The sequence below is a fragment of the Triticum urartu genome, chromosome 3A (genome assembly GCF_056163025.1).
Source record: "Triticum urartu cultivar PI428250 chromosome 3A, HENAU_Tu73, whole genome shotgun sequence".
NCBI lineage: Eukaryota > Viridiplantae > Streptophyta > Magnoliopsida > Poales > Poaceae > Triticum > Triticum urartu.
In genome coordinates, this window is record NC_141875.1 from 693,191,781 (window position 1) to 693,210,505 (window position 18,725).

Genomic DNA, 18,725 nt, shown 5'->3' on the forward strand with positions numbered 1-18,725 from the left:
ATGCTATGCGGGTGATATGATGATACCATGCCAAGTTTCAACATTTTCAGGATTCATTTTGTAGTGATTTTCAATTTCACGGTCATTTAGCTCTCTAAACAATTAGGTAAATGACCGAAAAACAACAAATGATGTCAGAACATGTTCGAAATTGATGACGCCGCTTTAAATGCTGCATACTGAACACAAAAGAAGTCCGGAGTTTAAATAAGTTATTAAAAATAAAAAAGAGGTGCAATGCTGGTTAATTTGCTTCAAGCCATTCGGAATAGTGTAGACTGCACTACACATAGCTCAGTGCAATCTATGCTATTCCGCAAGGCTTAAAGCTAATCAACATGTAGGTGAGCATTACAACTCTTCGTCATTGTCTGTGCACTCACGGGTTATAAACCGCTCATACTGCCTCTCTCTTGGCGAAGATCACAAGATAGTTTGGTTAAATTGTATTACTTGTAAGTCCAGTTAACATGGATGCTTATGATGCAAGAGCAACAGCAAAAGTGAAAATTTGGCACAAATAGGTAGTTGTGTAACTAAAATAGGTAGGAGGAGAGATAGCTCTTATGTCACAAAAAAGAAGTTGTATCAAACCTTTTATGTCGGATCTAGAACAAACCAATCGGTATCGCCATCATACAGCCCAACCGTGGCTCGTGATGCATATATATGCATATCAAATGCATGGTTGGACGTATGATGGCGAATCTGAATGATTTGTATTCAGTCGATGAACTGGTAGATGTATGCAGTCGATGAACTGGTAGATGTATGTAGTCGATGAACTGAAAGACTTATGCAGGGAAGACGAGAGGTGGGCTAGCTATATATAGGGTCGTCTGGCTCACAAAGTGATTGTGGTAGTTTCGATCCAACGACTCACATGAGCTAGGAAGAAACACACCCTTGATCCAACGACTCGCAAGAGTTAGAAAGAAACACACGATCTGTGTGATTCTTCCTGATTGGTGGGATGCACATTAGTACCCACTCCGGACTCCGAAACCCTGATACTCGGAAAGAGTTTGTCCAGTTTGTACACGAAGTGCGTCCAGTTTTTGCCGTGACCCTCTCTACTCTTTCGCACATGCTATGCGAGTGATATGATGATACCATGCCAAGTTTCAACATTTTCAGGATTCATTTTGTAGTGATTTTCAATTTCACGGTCATTTAGCTCTCTAAACAATTAGGTAAATGACCGAAAAACAACAAATGATGTCAGAACATGTTGGAAATTGATGACGTCGCTTTAAATGCTGCATACTGAACACAAAAGAAGTCCGGAGTTTAAATAAGTTATTAAAAATAAAAAAGAGGTGCAATGGTGGTTAATTTGCTTCAAGCCATTCGGAATAGTGTAGACTGCACTGCACATAGCTCAGTGCAATCTCTGCTATTCCGCAAGGCTTGAAGCTAATCAACATGTAGGTGGGCATTGCAACTCTTCATCATTGTCTGTGCACTCATGGCTTATAAACCGCTCATACTGCCTCTCTCTTGGCGAGGTGGGACTAAAAACAGCTTGCCATAAACTCATTAGTACCGGTTCGTGGTAAGAACCGGCACTAAATGGTGATGGTGGGGCCATAGCCTGACCGCAGGCTGATGCAGCCTCTTTAGTACCGGTTCGTGGCATGAACCGGTACTAAAGGTTCGCCATGAACCGGTACTATTGATCGCCGCCACGAACCGGCACTAATGTACACATTAGTGCCGGTTCTAATTCAAACCGGCACTAATGTGCTTCACGTTTGACCCTTTTTCTACTAGTGTGGCGACACTTGTGTCGATCTTGCAGTCGAGTCTCAGTTACACTTAGGGCTAGAGGAGAAAACATCTACCGGGAATGACTTGGATATCATCCCGGCGTGCAGCCTAAGCTCATCCCCATCACGGCCAACCTCCTTTATGCTGACCCACGCAACAAAGACCTTCACCTTAATGCCTTCAAGAGTGCTGATCGTGTCATTTTTATGTTCCCGGCGACCCGAGTGCTATAGTGGATGTTGTACTGGCCGTCGACACACAATTTGCATTCATCGGAGAAGTGTACCTCAAAGGAGCCATCCGGTCGGAGCTTGTAGGCATGCACTCCCTGCGGGAGGATGCCCTGTGGGAAGCCATATCGCCCTAGCATTTCGTACGCCGTCGGCTTGGCTGCGGGGGCTAGGGCCTTGGCCATGGTGGCGGCGGTGGCAGTGAGAAGGATGTCTACTATTGCCACGAGGAGGAGGGTAGTGTGCTTCGCCATTGTTGGTGCTCTAGCTCAGGCTGACAACTAAAGCTTTGCAAATATATTTGTGTGTCAGCACAAAAAGATGCAGGCTATATATAGAGAGATAAATTTATAAATATTTGGTATACAATAAATGTGTATTCAGTACTCACCAAAGTTAATTGGAAATATACCCCTACTAAAAATATTCTCATATAAATTAGATAAATATAAGATATATATGCTCATTAATTTTTCAAATCATAGCAGCAAAATAAACATTTAATTCCCTCAAAAAATAATCTTTACTGTACATTCATTGAGGTGGAATTAAATATGTCTCTTATTTTAGCGGAAATTAATTTTCTACTTTAATAACATTCACCAAGTTCTTCTCAAAGGCGCCGAGGTCCATTATTATTTATCTCGGCCCGCAATACCTTTTAAACCATTCAAGGCGACACTCAACACCTCTACCGGCAATGTATAGGCCATGACACCCAACGTGTACACTGGTCAAGCTACTTTTTAACAGATAGATCAACACCTAAATTCTAAATTTAAAAATATCCATCAATAAACTACCACAATTCAAAAATAAAACCCAAATTGCTTTGAATAGAACACAAATCTTTTTAGCTTAATAAAGTCTGTTAAGTGATTTTACAAGGAAAAAAGAGGGCGCACAAACGATTTTCAACTACAAAATAATTGGAGGAACAAATTAATAGAGATCATATCAACCTATAATAATTGATGTAGTTTTTGATAGCATATTCTATAATCAACACTCAAAACCATTCTGTAGGTAGGCCAAATCGGACGACCACCCATGCGTCGAGGGATGGAGAATCCTATCCTCATAATAATTACTAGCAAAAATGCCCGTGCGTTGCGACCGGGAAAAACAAATCCACACTGCTAGTGAGCAATGGAAGAAACAAATTCACACTGCTAGTGATCCATCCATGTTGCCACGTGCCCTCTTCGTTGCTGTTGATCAGTAGGGCCACCTATTCACGGAGACGGAGAACATGATCAATCTCAAGGTGATGAGCTTGTTCATCACCCTCTAGCATTCCACTTCGCGAGGTTCTGCCTGCACCGACTTAATTTCACAAACTTGCGATGATGGTGAATGCCACCCCCGTCTCATCTACACTTATTATATGCACTATCGAAAAATTTCATGCATGGCAATGGAGACAAATTAAATAAATAATCCCTCCGTAAACTAATATAAGATCTTTTAGATTAGTGATCATTGCTAATCTAAAAGATCTTATATTACTTTACAGAGGGAGTATGTGCTTAGAAATATGAAAAAGATGGTGATATTCCCTGTATAGTTATTACTCACCTAGCAAAAGAGACCTTATCTTCATCTTTCACTGTAATTCCCTCTCAATCTTACAGTATTCCATCCAATAGCAAGCAGTTAACCGAAGTGGCAGCACGGAGCATCCAACTGCTAATACCTCTGCTCAAGAACCTTTACAGCGTCAGCATTTTTTGTGCGTTACAACAGGAGAACAAATAATTCTTTCCATGTTCCTAGCTCACTAAAATCAAATAATATTATCATATAAAAGAATGCATTAATATATTGAATAATGCATGAAAATGCTTTACATAAACAATAATCCAAAATTTTGATACTATAAAAGAAAAGGTATTGCCTGCAGCGCGCAGGCAATAGACTACCAATAAAGCTCAGACTCCACAAACTGTTCAGGTCCTATCAATCTCAGTCCGATATCTCATTTTTTGCAGGGTAGTCTAATCTCAGTCCGAATTCGGATAGACTATATGCTATTCTAATCATGTAATCGTGAGTCTCGTAGTCATCAGAATGGCTATGTATCCTCCTCAAGTTACCGAGTAATTCAGCATTTTCTTCGGGGCAAGCGAGCAACTACTTAGTAAGCGACACCGGATACGTTTCAGCGCCAAACTTGCATGGAAGAATCTCCGGCATGCTTCCAGATGGTTAAACTGCAGCGATGCCTATTACAACCCGAATTGTCTCCCACATGTACTCTCGTGTATTTGCTCAACCTTATAGAATGATGGAGCATGTACCACTGCTTAATGTCGTGTAGCTCCGTCGCAAAATCTTGGAAAGTGGGTGCAGTGGCAGAGCTACCATAAAACAAGGTAGGCAAAGACTGCAATTTTTTTTTTTGAGCGGTAAAGCAAAAGCTTTATTGATCATAAACCACAACGTGTGGGATACAATTCGAATCATGGGGTTGGACAAGCCAAAGATAACGCCCCTGATCAAGAGAAAGAGAAAATCTAGCAAGTTTGTGTGCCTCTACATTGACTGACCGACTTTCAAACATAAAAGAGCAAGTAAAATTAGAAGCTCTAGCGTGTATCTCCTCGATGATAGCCCCATCCCGGCCTCTGCTTGCTTTGTTCAGATCTTGTACTGCTTGTTTTGCATCTGACGAGATGACAATATTCTGAACTCCCAGGTCCTCAGCCAGCGCCAATGCCTCCCGACACGCAATGATCTCTAGTGTGGCCGGATCCTGCATGCCATAAATTAGCAGAGAAGAACTACCCTAATACTGTCCTTGATCATCTCTGCATATCGCCGCTGCCGTTCCCCTGGATCGAGCAACAGCAGCATCTACATGATTTTTGCAAAGCCCGGCGGCGGCGCCTTAGGTCGCGAGCTTCCCACCGTTCTTCTACGCGTACTGGGTTGAGTTGATGTAGGGCCCTTGATCATATCCAGTTCAGAGATGAACCTCTCAACGAAAAAATGAGTAGCATGCGGACTTTGAAATATCCCTTCGTGGATCGCGTTCCTCCTTGCTGACCAAATCGCCCAGAGCGTTACAGCCATCTTCACAAATTGCGCATCAGATAATAGATTCATCATTGTGAATAGCCACTGTTTCGCTGATGGTTCGGTCGTGCCCGTGATTTTCTGCCCGATTTCTTCTTCAGACAACGCCCAAGTGCACCGTGACGTTGTGCATTCCAGCAACGACTGGCGCCATGAATCCTGTACTCCGCACATCCCACAGACACTCGACTACGCCATGTTGCGATGGGCCCGAACGTCATTCGTCGGCAATGATTGTTTTGCAAGTCGCCACAGGAACATCCGAACCTTCCCTGGTACCGGAGTGTGCCAAAGTTTCTTCCAATCCCCACTCTCTTTGCTCGTTGTTGACGATCCTGTGTTTCCTTCCAACCATGCTTCCCTCCTCTTCCTGATCGAGATCAACATGTTATATGCGGACCTGACAGTGAACATACCCTTCTTCTCAAAATTCCATGCCCAACTATCTTGTATATTTCTCGTACAAATTGGGATGCTCAAGATTGGCTGAACGTCAATGTGGAGAAAAACTTCTTGAAGGCGCTGAACATTCCACCTTGCAGACGTAGCATCTATGAGTTCCGACACTAGTGACAGTGGGTTTTGTATCAGGCAGCCGTACGGCCTCATCATTTCATCTCTAGGAATCCAGTTTTCCTCCCAGATACTCGTTTCTGTCCCATTACCAATCCTTCGAATAAGGCCCAGGTTTAGGACATCACGGCCTTCTAGGATTGCTCTCCACACCTGGCTCGGATGTGATCCCAGACTTGCTTTAAGAATTGTAAATGTCGGGAAATATACACTCTTTAGAATGCACGCACTTAGTGTATCAGGGTTCTGCAAGATCCTCCATGCTTGTTTAGCAAGCAAAGACAAATTAAACAACTCAAAATCCTTAAACCCCAGGCCACCCATTGCTTTTGGCTGAGTCATATCCTTCCAAGACACCCAGTACGGTTTTCGTTGACCATTCTTGCTACCCCACCAGAACTTTCTAATCATCATGTTAAGACTTTCACAAAGTCCTCTGGGCAGTTTGAAACAGGACATAGAAAAGACAGGTATAGCTTGGGCTACTGCTTTGACCAGAACTTCTTTCCCCGCCGAAGACATTGTTCTCTCAATCCATCCCTTGATTCTGCTCCACAAGCGGTCCTTCAAATATTTAAACGCGCCATTTTTTGATGATCCAACATCCGAAGGCATACCCAGATATTTCTCATTTAGTGTCTCATTGGGCACATGAAGTAGTCCCTTGATCTCATCCCTTACACTCTCCGGAACTCCTTTGCTGAAAATGATAGATGATTTATCATAGTTTATCCTTTGCCCAGTTGCCTGACAATAGGTATCCAGAACCTGGTGCACCTCCAATGCTCCCATACTATTAGCCTTAAAAAACAGCAGGCTGTCATCAGCGAATAGAAGATGGTTTACTCGTGGCGCCGTAGGAGCCACTTGCAATCCACCCAAATTAGATGACTCATCTTTGGATTTTAATAGGCACGAAAGGCCCTCTGCTGCTATCAAGAACAAATATGGAGAGATTGGGTCCCCTTGGCGAATACCCCTTGATGGCTTGAACTCCTTTAATTTCTTTCCATTGAACAAAACCGAAAAGGTGACAGAGTTTATAAGATTCATCACAATTCTAACCCACCTTTCCATGAAGCCCAACTTGATCATAATTGCCTTCAGATAATCCCATTCTACTCTATTGTAAGCTTTTATCATGTCAAGCTTTAAAGCGCAATGTTGGTTTTTCTTTGCCTTGTTCCTTTTCATAAAATGCAAACACTCATAAGCAGCGATAATATTATCTGTGATCAGTCTACCTGGAACAAAAGCGGATTGCTCGCTCGATATGATCTCAGGAAGGACTAGTTTCAGACGGTTAGATATCACCTTCGAGGCTATCTTGTAAAGAACATTGCAAAGACTGATTGGTCTGAACTGAGACAGTAATGTGGGATTTTTTACCTTTGGGATCAACACCAGCAAGGTGTTGTTAATACACTCAGCCGATTCTGTACCGTTCACTATTCTCAGAACAACTTTGGTGACTTCCTCTCCACACACATCCCAGTGCCGTTGGAAGAAATAAGCAGGGAAACCGTCTGGGCCTGGTGCTTTAACGGGAAACATCTGAAACAATCCTTTCTTCACTTCCTCCTGTATGTACGGTGCATTTAAACTATCATTCATTTCCTGTGTCACTCGGCGAGGGACTGTGTTTAAAACCTCTTCCATGTTTTGTACTCCTTCGGAAGTGTACAAGTCAGAGTAAAAACTGGTTGTCATCTCGTCAAGTTCCGCTGTATTTTCTGTTATTGTTCCATCAGGTAATTGCAATGATTTTATCTGATTTTTCCTTCGACGTCGGCTTGCTCTAAGGTGGAAGAAATATGTATTTTTATCACCATGAGCAAGCCACTCTAATCTTGTTCTTTGCCTCCACAATATTTCCTCTCTGTGAAAATGCTCTACTAGCCTGTCTGCTATTTTTACCTCAGCATGCGTCGGCGCATATCTTCCTGGGATCGCACGCAATGATTGAAGTTCGCTTTTCAGCTTCTGGATCTCAGCGCGAACATTCCCAAACTGGGTCCGGTCCCACACAGTCAAATCAGTGGACAGGTTCTGTAGCTTTGCCTGCAACTCGGTCACCGTGTCCGCCGGATTCTTTAACCATCCTTCTCCCACTACATTCATCAGTTCCGGGTGCCGCTCCCACATGACTTCATATTTAAAAGAGCGTGGGGCCCTGTTGCATGCATGCCCGTCGGTTCCAAACCTAAGCAAGATCGGCTCGTGATCGGATGAAGCTGCCGCATGGTGTTCCAGCACAGCCTCAGGGAAAACACCGCACCACTCCGGTGTAGCTAAACATCTATCCAGCCTTACCCGTGTGAAAGAACCACCAGCCACTTTCCGTTCAAAAGTCCAAGGCTTCCCCGTATATCCAATATCCAGGAGGCTGCATGTGTCAATCGCATCCCTAAACGCATCCATTTGGGCTTGGCTTCGTTCGCCAACTCCATCATGCTCGTCCTGGCGTAGCACCTCATCAAAATCTCCTATGGCTGCCCAGGGAAGAGTGCTAGTGCTTGCTATACCTCTTAACATGTTCCATGTTTTATATCTCTCTGAAACTTGGGCCTCCCCATAGACAAAAGTCACTCTGTTTCTTGTTTCAACCAAGTCGTCCACTACCACATCAATATGATACTCAGAATAACCAATTATTTCAATTTTTATTGAATCATTCCAAAAAATTCCAATACCTCCACTCCTTCCTACACTACTAACAGCATAGCTCTTGTCAAACCCTAGAGAACCAGCTAGATTTTTGACTCTACTTCCCTCAATTTGAGTTTCTACAATACAAAGCATTGAGGGGGCATGTTGCTTCGTGAGCTCACGAAGCTCTCGAACCGTCACGGGTTTGCCAGCCGCGCGACAGTTCCAGCTAAGTATACTCATTGCGCTAGGCGCGACCCCTCATGGGGGCCCGCCAAATGCGCATCAGTAGGTTTTGCAGAAGCAACATCCTTGTTCGGGGTCGGTGGGCTTGGTTTGTTTCTCTTTGGATCATGCTTCGGCGGGGGACTAGACGGCAACTCTGCAGGAAGTAGCATCAACGGCTGCCTCCCTTGTGCTATGGCTGTTGGATGTTGCTGGTTGGATATTGGAACGCCCGGCGTAGACGATCCCCTCTTCCTGTTATTTGCTCCATCATCCATGGCTGTATCCTTCTCCTGAGCTGAGAACTCATAATTGTGTTCATGAAACGGATCACTTGGGTTTGCACGGCCTCGTCCTCTTCCTACACGGCCTCTCCCTCGGCCTCCTCTTGTTCCACTTCCTTCTCCCGGCCCGTTTCAGGACCACGGAACCAAGAAGCTTTTAGACTGCAAAATGTGCTATCAAACTAAAAATCAATGCATTGTTGTTGGATGGGCTTCATATATAACATTTTTTGCTTCAGTGCCTGGGCAGGCCACGGCCCATCCGGCCTCGCCGTAAGTCTCTGCAGTGAGTGGGTGACTTCTCCAATTCTGAAACACATGAGGGTGGGCGTAAAAACATGAATTTTTTAATAGTAATAACCTACATAAAATGCAATTTTGGGACTTAGGATTATGTAGAGGTATTGCTTGGTGAAAACCCTAAATCTCCTTAGATTTGGCGGCGGCGGCACTGGGTGTGTCGTGCTCTTCTTGGAGGCGCCGTCTAGGGCGTTTGGGTGCTCGGTTTGAGGAACTGCATGCGGAGGGGATGGGACCAGAGGCAGCAGGTGGTGTTTCGCGTCGGAGGAGCGGCGTGGCATCTGGCACGTCGACAACGGCGGGTCTCAATGACATGGAGCAACGAGGTCTCGCCGGTGGGCGTGTGATGATGGACGAGCATAGGATGCTGGCGTTGTCTGGCGTCGTGATGGCGTCGATGGCAGCTAGACCGGGCAAGGTAGATGCAGCAGTACAACACTAAAAATGGATTGGTGGCAGGTGGCTGCGGCGGCCTCATACCCGGCAGGCGTCCTGGTTGAGGAATGCACCGGACTGGTGGGTGACTCATACCCGGCAGGCGTCCTGCTTGGACCTTAAGTCTTAGATGTTAGGTTTGGCTGCGAGGTCTGTTTGGTATTAGGCCCAGACTATCAGCATCCCTATATCAACTGGATAGGAGTAGCGACAGATGTTGCCTAGACGGCAGTACTGCTAGACGGTGGCTTTAGTCTTACTGTTATATGACTTTGTAAGGTCTTATGTGAATAATTAATAAAGTGACTGCATGCATCGTCCAGATGCAGAGGTCGGGGGTCCTCCTTCATTTCTAAAAAAATTGCTTGGATTTGTAACAGAAATTTCATATTGTGTCAAAGGTCTCCAGAACCTTGAATAAGTTTTATGGTCATCCTTTCTAGAGGTGTTTGTTTCAGTCAGTGGCCTAGACAAAAATCACGAGCTGAAGATTTACATGGTCAATGCAAGATGGGAGTCATGCTAACGCTTCGTAGAAACCAGGAGAAATAAATTGTTATTTATGGCAGGGATATAGAACTCTGACTGAACTAAGATTTCTTCCGCTAGATTTCTGCATAACCCACCCCCAATGCACCAAAAAGTATAGGAGGTGGCTGGTATGTTATATAGGGAACATTAAAACCAAAATATGGTTGTCTTCACTTTGCAAGAAGTCATTAGTGTCACTGACAAAAGATATACATGAGGTGGGTCAAACATACCACTAAGCACCTGTTTACAAATGCCGTACACAATGGTTTCACAGAATCAGTTACTTTTAGTGCAAGAAGTCTTGTTGGCAGAACAGGAAGGAGACACTGAATCAAGCTAGTCATTAAAATAAGTCTTCTATGAGCTTGAGAAGCAAAGGTGCTGTTTTCTGTCATTGCTTTTTCAACATCTACCTGTTATGCATGATAAGCTTGTCAGTCTATATGAAATTGACGTGGCAACAGCAGGTGGCATCAGTAGGTCTCATGCAATATATGAGCTTGATAATGAAGTATAGCAGAGTAAATTTATTACAATGAGAGAGACATATTTGGTCACGAATCGTGTTACAGTACATATATTTTTTCTCTAGCATCAGGCAAAGAATCTTGATGTAAGAAATTTTAATCTACAGCAATGACCAGCAACTCGATTCACACAATCGTATAGTCCTTTTCTTCAGGGAAACATATAGCCAAACTGTCAGTCAAGAATGCACACTGCGATTTGAAGGGAATAGAATTATACACGAAAGTGCCACCATTGTCGACGTTGGTCTTGCCAGATTTCCTTCTACGTCTCATCTCCTGGATCTTCTTCTTGGTGTAAATGAAAATCCTCACTATGCTGTAGAATTCTCTGCTCACAATATAGTGTAAGCTAAAACGTCCTATAGAAGTTTACAAAGGAAGTAGTAATTAACAGGAATGGGATTTTTGCTTGATACATATCAAAGCAAGCACCAAGGTAGATGGCTTACTCCCACGGATCAGCTCCCACCAGCATCATGTCACCCTAATTATCAGTATACACAATCTGCCTCAGTCTGAAGACATTAATTCACTGTCAAACTCTAGCATCTTGTCTAACTCAACTATGAGTTTATCATAGTCACTGAACGTTGACATATCCACAGATCTACCAACTGCGACACCTTGCGTATGAACCTACAAAACCATGGGGATTATCATATAAATTAATCTAATGGCACTGCTGTAAGCGCGTGAACCTCCAGGAAGCTAGACACGCCGTGGGCTGCACTAATTAGTCGGCACTGGAGATTTTGCCGGTAGCAGCCGTCGAAACACCACGATTCTGGCACGAGCACAAACTGAAGGACTGCACCAATCAGCCGAGACTGGAGATTTGCCAATAGCAGTTGCAACGCGGATCCCTGGCGCAATTGAAAAACACAAACTAGAGGCCCGAAATCTGGTGGTGCCCATGGATGGAAGCGAGGAGTGAAAAGAGAGCTGGAGACTATGGACTTACGCAAATATGCAAGAGAACCTGAGATCCAGCAAACCAGAACATCGGAGAGCGCGGACAAAGTCAGCCTCCGACCGTTCGATGTCACCGATGTCGACTACGACCTCCATGGCGTGGGGGCCTTCCTCGCAAACACCTTTTTACCGGAGCCGGGATGTACCGGTATAGCATCCACCGTTCAACTGCTTTATGATCTGTGTCTAAGTAGGCCCCACTCATATATATAATCATGTATTGTGTCAGGTAATCTTTTGTATATAGGTAAATCTATGTCAGATCAATAGGTCCCATGGCAGGAAATGCAGTACTTTTTACAGTGAGATGTACGCATGCATGGGGCATCTCTCCTCTCTCTCTCTCTCAAACAAATCCATGCATTTTATTTTTGTTTACATTTTTGGAAGGCCAATATTTTTTACAGTAATGTTCTATTATTTAAAAATTTCAAATATTCAAATTCCTGGGCATAATATCTTTAGAAGAAGACCAATCTTGAATATATTTAAACTAGTTTACTATTTCTTTTTTGGAGGGTTAATTTTTATTATTTCAATCATATCAAAATATTAATTTCACTAATTTCAAATTACAATTTTCTAAAATTTGATATCAGTTATTGATATGATTGAAACCACTTTTCTGAATATAGTTTTCTTTGTGAGTTTCATATTCCAGCTTGTTAAACTGTTTCTCCAAAGGAGTGACTGTAATGTGTTTTTCTGAAACTAGTGAAATCTATTTTTTAATGAGTGTAATCAGTTTTTTGGAACAAGTGAAATATAATATTTCAATTGCCCGACTGTAATGTATTTTCTGAAATGAGTGAAATAAGCTATTTGAAAAAATGAAATATATTTTTTTGGTGTGAAACATCCTTTTCAATGTTTGAAACTGATATTTGTGCTGAGTGAAATACATTTCAATTTTTTTCCGAAAGAAGTGAAATAGGTTTTTTAAATGTTTGAAACTGATATTTGTGCTGAGTTAAATGATTGTTTGAGTGAGTGAAATATAATTTTTGAAACGAGCGAAATCTGTTTTATGAACCGAGATGATTTTCTGAATTGATAATTTTTTAATTGAGTGAAATCAGTTTTTGGAAACAAGTAAAATGAGTTATTCAAAAATAGTGAAGTTAGTTTTATGAAACATGTTTTTCTTTTAGTTGAAACGACTGAAATCAGTGTGTCAAATTAGTGAAATCAATTGTATCAAATGAGTGAAATCAGTTTTCTAAAATAAGTGAAATAATTTTCACTCATTTGACACAACTGATTTCACTTTTGATTAGCATAAATTCTTCATTTGAAAATGAGTGAAATATCTGTTTTAGAATCAGTGAAATCAATGCTTAAGAGAAGTGAAATTAGTTCTTTTTAAACGAGTGAAATAAGTTTTGAAATTAGCGCAACCATCAAAAACACTTTTATGAAATAGCAAAACAATATCATGTTTTATGAAAGTTCGTGGCTAGCAAAACTCGTGCACCTCGCCTTCCCTGTGCTTCGGTTCGTGGCAGGACATTCGGCTCGGCGGCGTCTCGTCGGGCAGCGGCACCGTCCATCACGACGACCCAGTGTCGTCGACCCACAAAGTGACCCATCACAATCCGAGCGGAACTCCTTTTTTTTTGAGGAACCGGCAGGAGCACTGCCTTTTCATATAAGAAGAAGAAGATAGTTTATATACAACAGAGATCCGTTTTTTTGAGAGGAACCGGACAAAACCCCCTAGAAAAAAACAACACGATGGCACTAATCAACCGATACCGGTTGCCACCTGTGCATGGCCAAAGGCCAAAGTCCTTTGCTTGATGTCGTCGAAGGAAATAGCTGCTACCTCAAGGTGCGTGAGGCGAGTTTCATTGAAGATGCGTCGGTTTCGCTCCTTCCAGATGTTCCAGATGGTGTAAAGGAAACGCCCGCTCCGCCTTCTTCTGTCATCCTTGGGCAAATTGGTAGTGAACGAATCCCACCAGTCCGAAATCCCCATCGAAGGGGGCAACATGGGCGTTGCCCCAAAGTCCTCTCCTGTCCACACCTGGACGTGAGACCAAACTGCGGCGGCAAACGGGCAGTCCTTGCAGAGATGAGTGGCCGTCTCCGGTGCCCCCAGGCAAAGGGGGCAGTGAGGGTCGTGCGGCCATCCACGAACGGCAAGCATGTCGGCCGTGAGGATTTTTCCGTGGAGCACAAGCCAGGCGAAGAACTTGCATTTTGGCTCAGCGTGTGCCTCCGAAATCTTGGCTGGGAGAACCTGGGGTAGGATGCAGAGAACTGGGCCGCGTAGGCCGAAGCAGCAGAGTATATGCCATTGGGGGTCCACCGCCAAGTGATGGAGTCCTCCTGGTCCGGGTTCAACACAACCTGGGAGATAACTGATGCGAGGGCAATGAATTCCTATAGGTGGGTAGGCGACGAAAGACGGGCCACCGATCTGATCCAGTTCTCCTCCTAGAGCTCCTTCATCACAGTTCTCCTCTTCCTGGTGGCAATTTTGTACAGCTCTGGGAAGGCCCGGGACAAGGGGCCCCGTCCTGTCTAGTCGTCATGCCAGAATAAGGATTTTCTCCCATTGCCCAAGGAGATGGTGGTAGAAGCCCTGAAGAGCGCCATATCCGTGTCATCGCAGGGCACCGCAAAGCCCACCCATTGGTGGCCAGGATCAGTCCACATAAGCCAAGGCCAGCGAAGTCGGAGCGCCCTACCAAATCTCTCGAGGTCCGTGATTCCCAGGCCCCCTATGGGCTTAGGCCGACAGACAGTCTTCCAGTTGACCAAAGAGTGTCCGCTAGATGCGTTTTCTGAGTCTTCCCCACACCAGATGAAGTTGCGAGTGATCTTACTGAGCTTCTGGATTGCCCAAGCGGGAAGCGCGAAAGCCGTGAGGTGATGATTTGCGATGGCGCATAGCACGGACATTGCAAGGGAGACCCTGCCCGGTCGCGCCAGGTTCTTCCCCTTCCAGCCCGGCAACCTGCCCATGGCCTTGTTTAGAAGAGGTTGGAGGTCAACCCTTCTGAGCCGCCTGGTATGCAGTGGGAGACCAAGGTGTCGGCCGGGGAACGAGGCCAGCTTGGCCAGGAAGGCCGAGAGGATTGCCGGGAGATCGACGTCCTGGCAGCGAATGGGGAACACCTCAGTTTTGCTGACATTTGTGATGAGGCCCGATGCATCCCCAAAACAAGCAAGGATCCTAGCGATTGCGTCGATCTCTTCTTTGATCGGGTTGGCGAAAATGCCAGCATCGTCTGCATAGAGAGAAACCCTGTAGGAGGCCGTCCGCGCCCTAATGGGCTTGAGGATCCCGGCTTGGGAAGCCGCCCGGAACATAAGCTGCAGAGGATCAATGGCCAGAATGAAGAGCATAGGCGAGACAGGGTCACCCTGACGAAGGCCTTTTCCGTGCATGAATGGGTTCCCGGCTCCCCATTTAACAACACCCTTGAGGAAGATGAAGCGAGGGTCATGCAGATCCAGTCCCGCCAGCGATGTCCAAATCCCAATTGTTGCAGCACCTCCAGGAGGTAGGCCTAACCCACAGAGTCGAAAGCCTTGGAAATGTCGAGCTTGAGGAAAAGGCCCGGCGTTGAAGAGCTATGCAATTCTTTGATCAAGTTTTGCACGTGAAGGAAATTATCGTGGATGCACCATTTCTGCACAAAGGCACTCTGGCACTTGGAAACCAGCGACGGAAGCAAAGGGGCTAGACGGTTAGCCAATAGCTTGGAGAAGATCTTGGGGATGCTGTGTATCAAATTGATTGGGCGGTAGTCGCCAATGGAGGATGCGCCGGCTTTTTTCGGGAGCAGAATAATGTTGGCAGAATTGATCAGGCCAGCGCAGTCACCTCTCAGGTTCGCGACCTGCATCATCGCAGTCACGACATCCCCTTTGATGATCTCCCACCAAGATTTGAAGAAGGCGCCGATGAAACCATCCGGGCCCGGGGCCTTGACCGAAGGTAAGGAGAATACCGCCTCCTTAATCTCCGCCTTGTCGAATGGAGCATCCAAAGCCGAAAGGTCGTGGCGCTGCATCCCGATGTTCTCCCAGACAATGGACTTGGTGCGCATGGCAGGCGTGCCGATGTTAGCCTGAAAGTGGTCCAGAAGGGCCCGTTCCTTGTCCTGTCTGGTAATTGCCAGCCCCGAGGTGATGGTGAATGTATGAATGAAGTTCTTACGCCTTCTTCCGTTCGCTCGAGCATGGAAAAGCTTTGTGGTGGCATCCCCCAGGCGGATCCAGTTGAGTCAAGAACGCTGTCTCAGCTTGATTTTCTGAATGGTGAGGAGGCCCAGGTACGAGGCCTTAAGTTGTTTACGCAATTCCCACTCTAAGTCTAAGAGCGGTCTTCCCTCCTCAGCAACATCCAGGCGCCAGATGATCTCCTTGGCTACCGCGATCTGGGAGCCGAGCATCCCGACTTTTTCCTTTTGCCAGTTACGCAGGGCCTTCGCAGTCCGACAGAGCTTGATATGAATCTTGCGGATGGCATCCCGGGCCTGGACATGTTTGCTCCAAGCCAAGGAAACGGTGTCATTGAAGCCCAGGAGACGAAGCCAGAATTCCTCAAATTTAAAGGAGGGCTTTCTTGAGTTGTCGACGCACCCCTGAAGATATAACGGAGCATGATGCGAGCAAGTTGTGGTGATGGCCTGAAGGTGCGCATTGGGGAAGAGCATGTCCCAATCGTCGGAGTGGAACACGTGGTCAATCTTGGTAAGGACCGGGTTGGCCTGTGCATTTGACCAGGTGAAACGGCGCCCGCCTAGGTGAAGCTCCTTTAGCTGCAAGAAATCAAGAGCCCCACGGAACTTTCCCACAAGGCGTCGATTGATGTTGGCGTTGCTCTTATCCGCCGCTTTAGTGATGAGGTTGAAATCCCCTAGGAGGAGCCACTCGCTTCTGGCCACGGTCTTGAGAGTCCTAAGCTCCTCAGTGAAGGCCAACTTGTCTTGCTCGCCCTGCGGGCCATAGACACCCGTGATTGTCCATGAAGTGCGCTTGTTGAGCATGGTGACGGTGGCGGAGATGGAGCCCGGAGTCGCATGGAAGCCGGATAGGGTGAAGAAGCGATCCGACGCGGCCAGAATCAAGCCCCCGCGGGTGCCGTTGGCCCGGAGGATATAGTAGTTCGCGACGAAATTCGGGCCGAGCATCTCGCGGATGATGGCGTCATCAACAGCCTGGAGTTTCGTCTCTTGGAGGCAGACAATGGAGGCATGAGAGTCCCGGACGATGTCCCGAACGGCATCCCGGTGTGCACGCGAGTTTAGGCCTCGAACGTTCCAATAGATGATGTTGACATTAGGTTGTGCCATTAAGGAAACTTTGAGTGAACACGGCAGGAGCGGCTTCTCACAGCCGAGAAGCCGGTAGATGGATGGTTGACGCAAACACACATGTTGTAGAAGATAGCAGACGAACATGAAGCACCCCAGGGGTGAGACGATAGGCGACCTCGAGCCGCGGCGATGCGCAGCGTCTGGAGACTAAAACGGAAAATAGAAAGCAGAAGGCGATATATCTTGGGACGGGAGACCTCCCTGGCCGAGCGTCGGGCGCAAGGGCCACTAGAACTACTAGGACACCTACACATCAGTAACTTGAGATTCCACGGTTGCATTCTTGCCCTTCTTTAACTTCTTTTGTATGAGGTTCTTGGCATGCGAAACAAGCCCCGCAATCGCCTGGACCACAGGAGCGGCTAGCGGAGTGGCAAACAAGTCAAGGTACGCTTGCTTGGCCTTGTCGTCATAGCCAACGGATGGATCAAGGACGCCACAGACCCTGGCAATGATCTCTTGGACCGCGTCCGAGCCGGCGCCCGGCGGGAGCAGAGCCTTCTTCTTGTCTAGGCGGGCGCTGCGACGAGTAACCGAGACAGCAGCCTTGGCCTTGCGTGGAGCCGGGGTGGGCATAAGCGGAGCGTCGGCGCAGATGGCGACGGAATCGAGGAACGTGTCCAGGGCAGCTGAAGGAAATTGCCCGTCTTCAGGTGCCGCCACGACGGCCAGCGAAGTGGGGTCGTTAGCGAGCAACACAGCGTGGGTGTCGTCGGGCAGCAGAACAACTGCAGCAGACGGCTCGTTGCTGGTAACCTGACTAGCCTCCGCCGGCCCACCAGAGAGCAACCCAACCGCCAAGGCGGCAGTTGGCAGCACCTTTGCATGCACCAAGCCATCACATGGCATCACATTGACATGCACGGGCCATAGACCAACTCCATGCACGGGCTCCAGGCCATCTTCAGATAGCACAACAACATCAGCGGGCACCAGGCCATCTTCAGTTAACACAACAGCAGCCACGAGCTCATCGGCTAGCACAACAGCAGCAACGGGCTTCAGGTCAACAGCAGGTAGCAAATCAGCAGCGGCGGCCGATGCGCAGACAGCCTCCTCCAAGGGAGCCATGGCAGGATCCTAGAGCTCCAGGCCATCAGCAGACACAGGCGGGGGCGAGGCGGTGTCCATCGGAGGAGACAACAGTGGCTCAACAAAAGCAGGAGGAGGCGCAGCAGTCGTGGGAACCGGCCCGGTGATGGGAGGGGCGTGCTGAGGCGTGTCTGTGGTCTGGACGGACCAGGCTTCATTCGTGGCCTCGCCCGAGCCGAGCCGAGGTGAGTCGAGCGCCAACCCCGCTAGGCCAACAGCAAGGGGAAGAACCGCATCCTTGTCTGCCTCAACGCCTCCATGCACCGCGAGGGGGCGGGCTGATGGCGCGCGCGGGCGAGCTCAACTTGGAGAAGAGCACCTCCGCCTTGTCGACGAGCCCGACGAGCGTGTGACGCATGGCAGAGAACTCGGAGCGCAGCGGAGCTAGTGCCGCCTCGAGCGCCAAGGCCATCTCGTCCCGGAGCGCCCGAGCCTGCCCTCCGAACTGCAGCCCGCCGTCGGAGGCCGCCGGGCGAAGCTGACAGAAGGCACCCAAGCCCAACCCCGACGCCGGGGAGACCGGCGCCGCAGCAGCAGGAGACCCCGCCCGGCGTCGTCCGTGTCGTCCGGCCGCCCCGTCCCGGCAACGGGGGGAACGGGTGCGCTCTCTATGCACCTCCATGCGGGTCTTCCGGGCACGGCCATCGCGCCCGCGCACATCTCTTCCACCGCCCCCTTGCCAGTCGTCGTCGGAGTCGTCTCCGTCGTCGCGGCGCCAAT

General features: G+C 47.3%; 1 protein-coding gene and 1 pseudogene across 1 annotated transcript; both read right to left on the reverse strand.

Moving 5' to 3' along the window:
* Nucleotides 1–1,808: 1,808 nt before the first annotated feature.
* LOC147981718 (uncharacterized protein At5g01610-like) lies at nt 1,809–2,296 on the reverse strand (annotated as a pseudogene).
* Nucleotides 2,297–15,818: 13,522 nt separating this feature from the next.
* On the reverse strand, nt 15,819–16,889 carry LOC147981719 (uncharacterized). Its single transcript, XM_087516069.1, has one exon. The coding sequence runs from the start codon at nt 16,887–16,889 to the stop codon at nt 15,819–15,821; it is 1,071 nt and encodes a 356-aa protein (XP_087372195.1).
* Nucleotides 16,890–18,725: the final 1,836 nt, after the last annotated feature.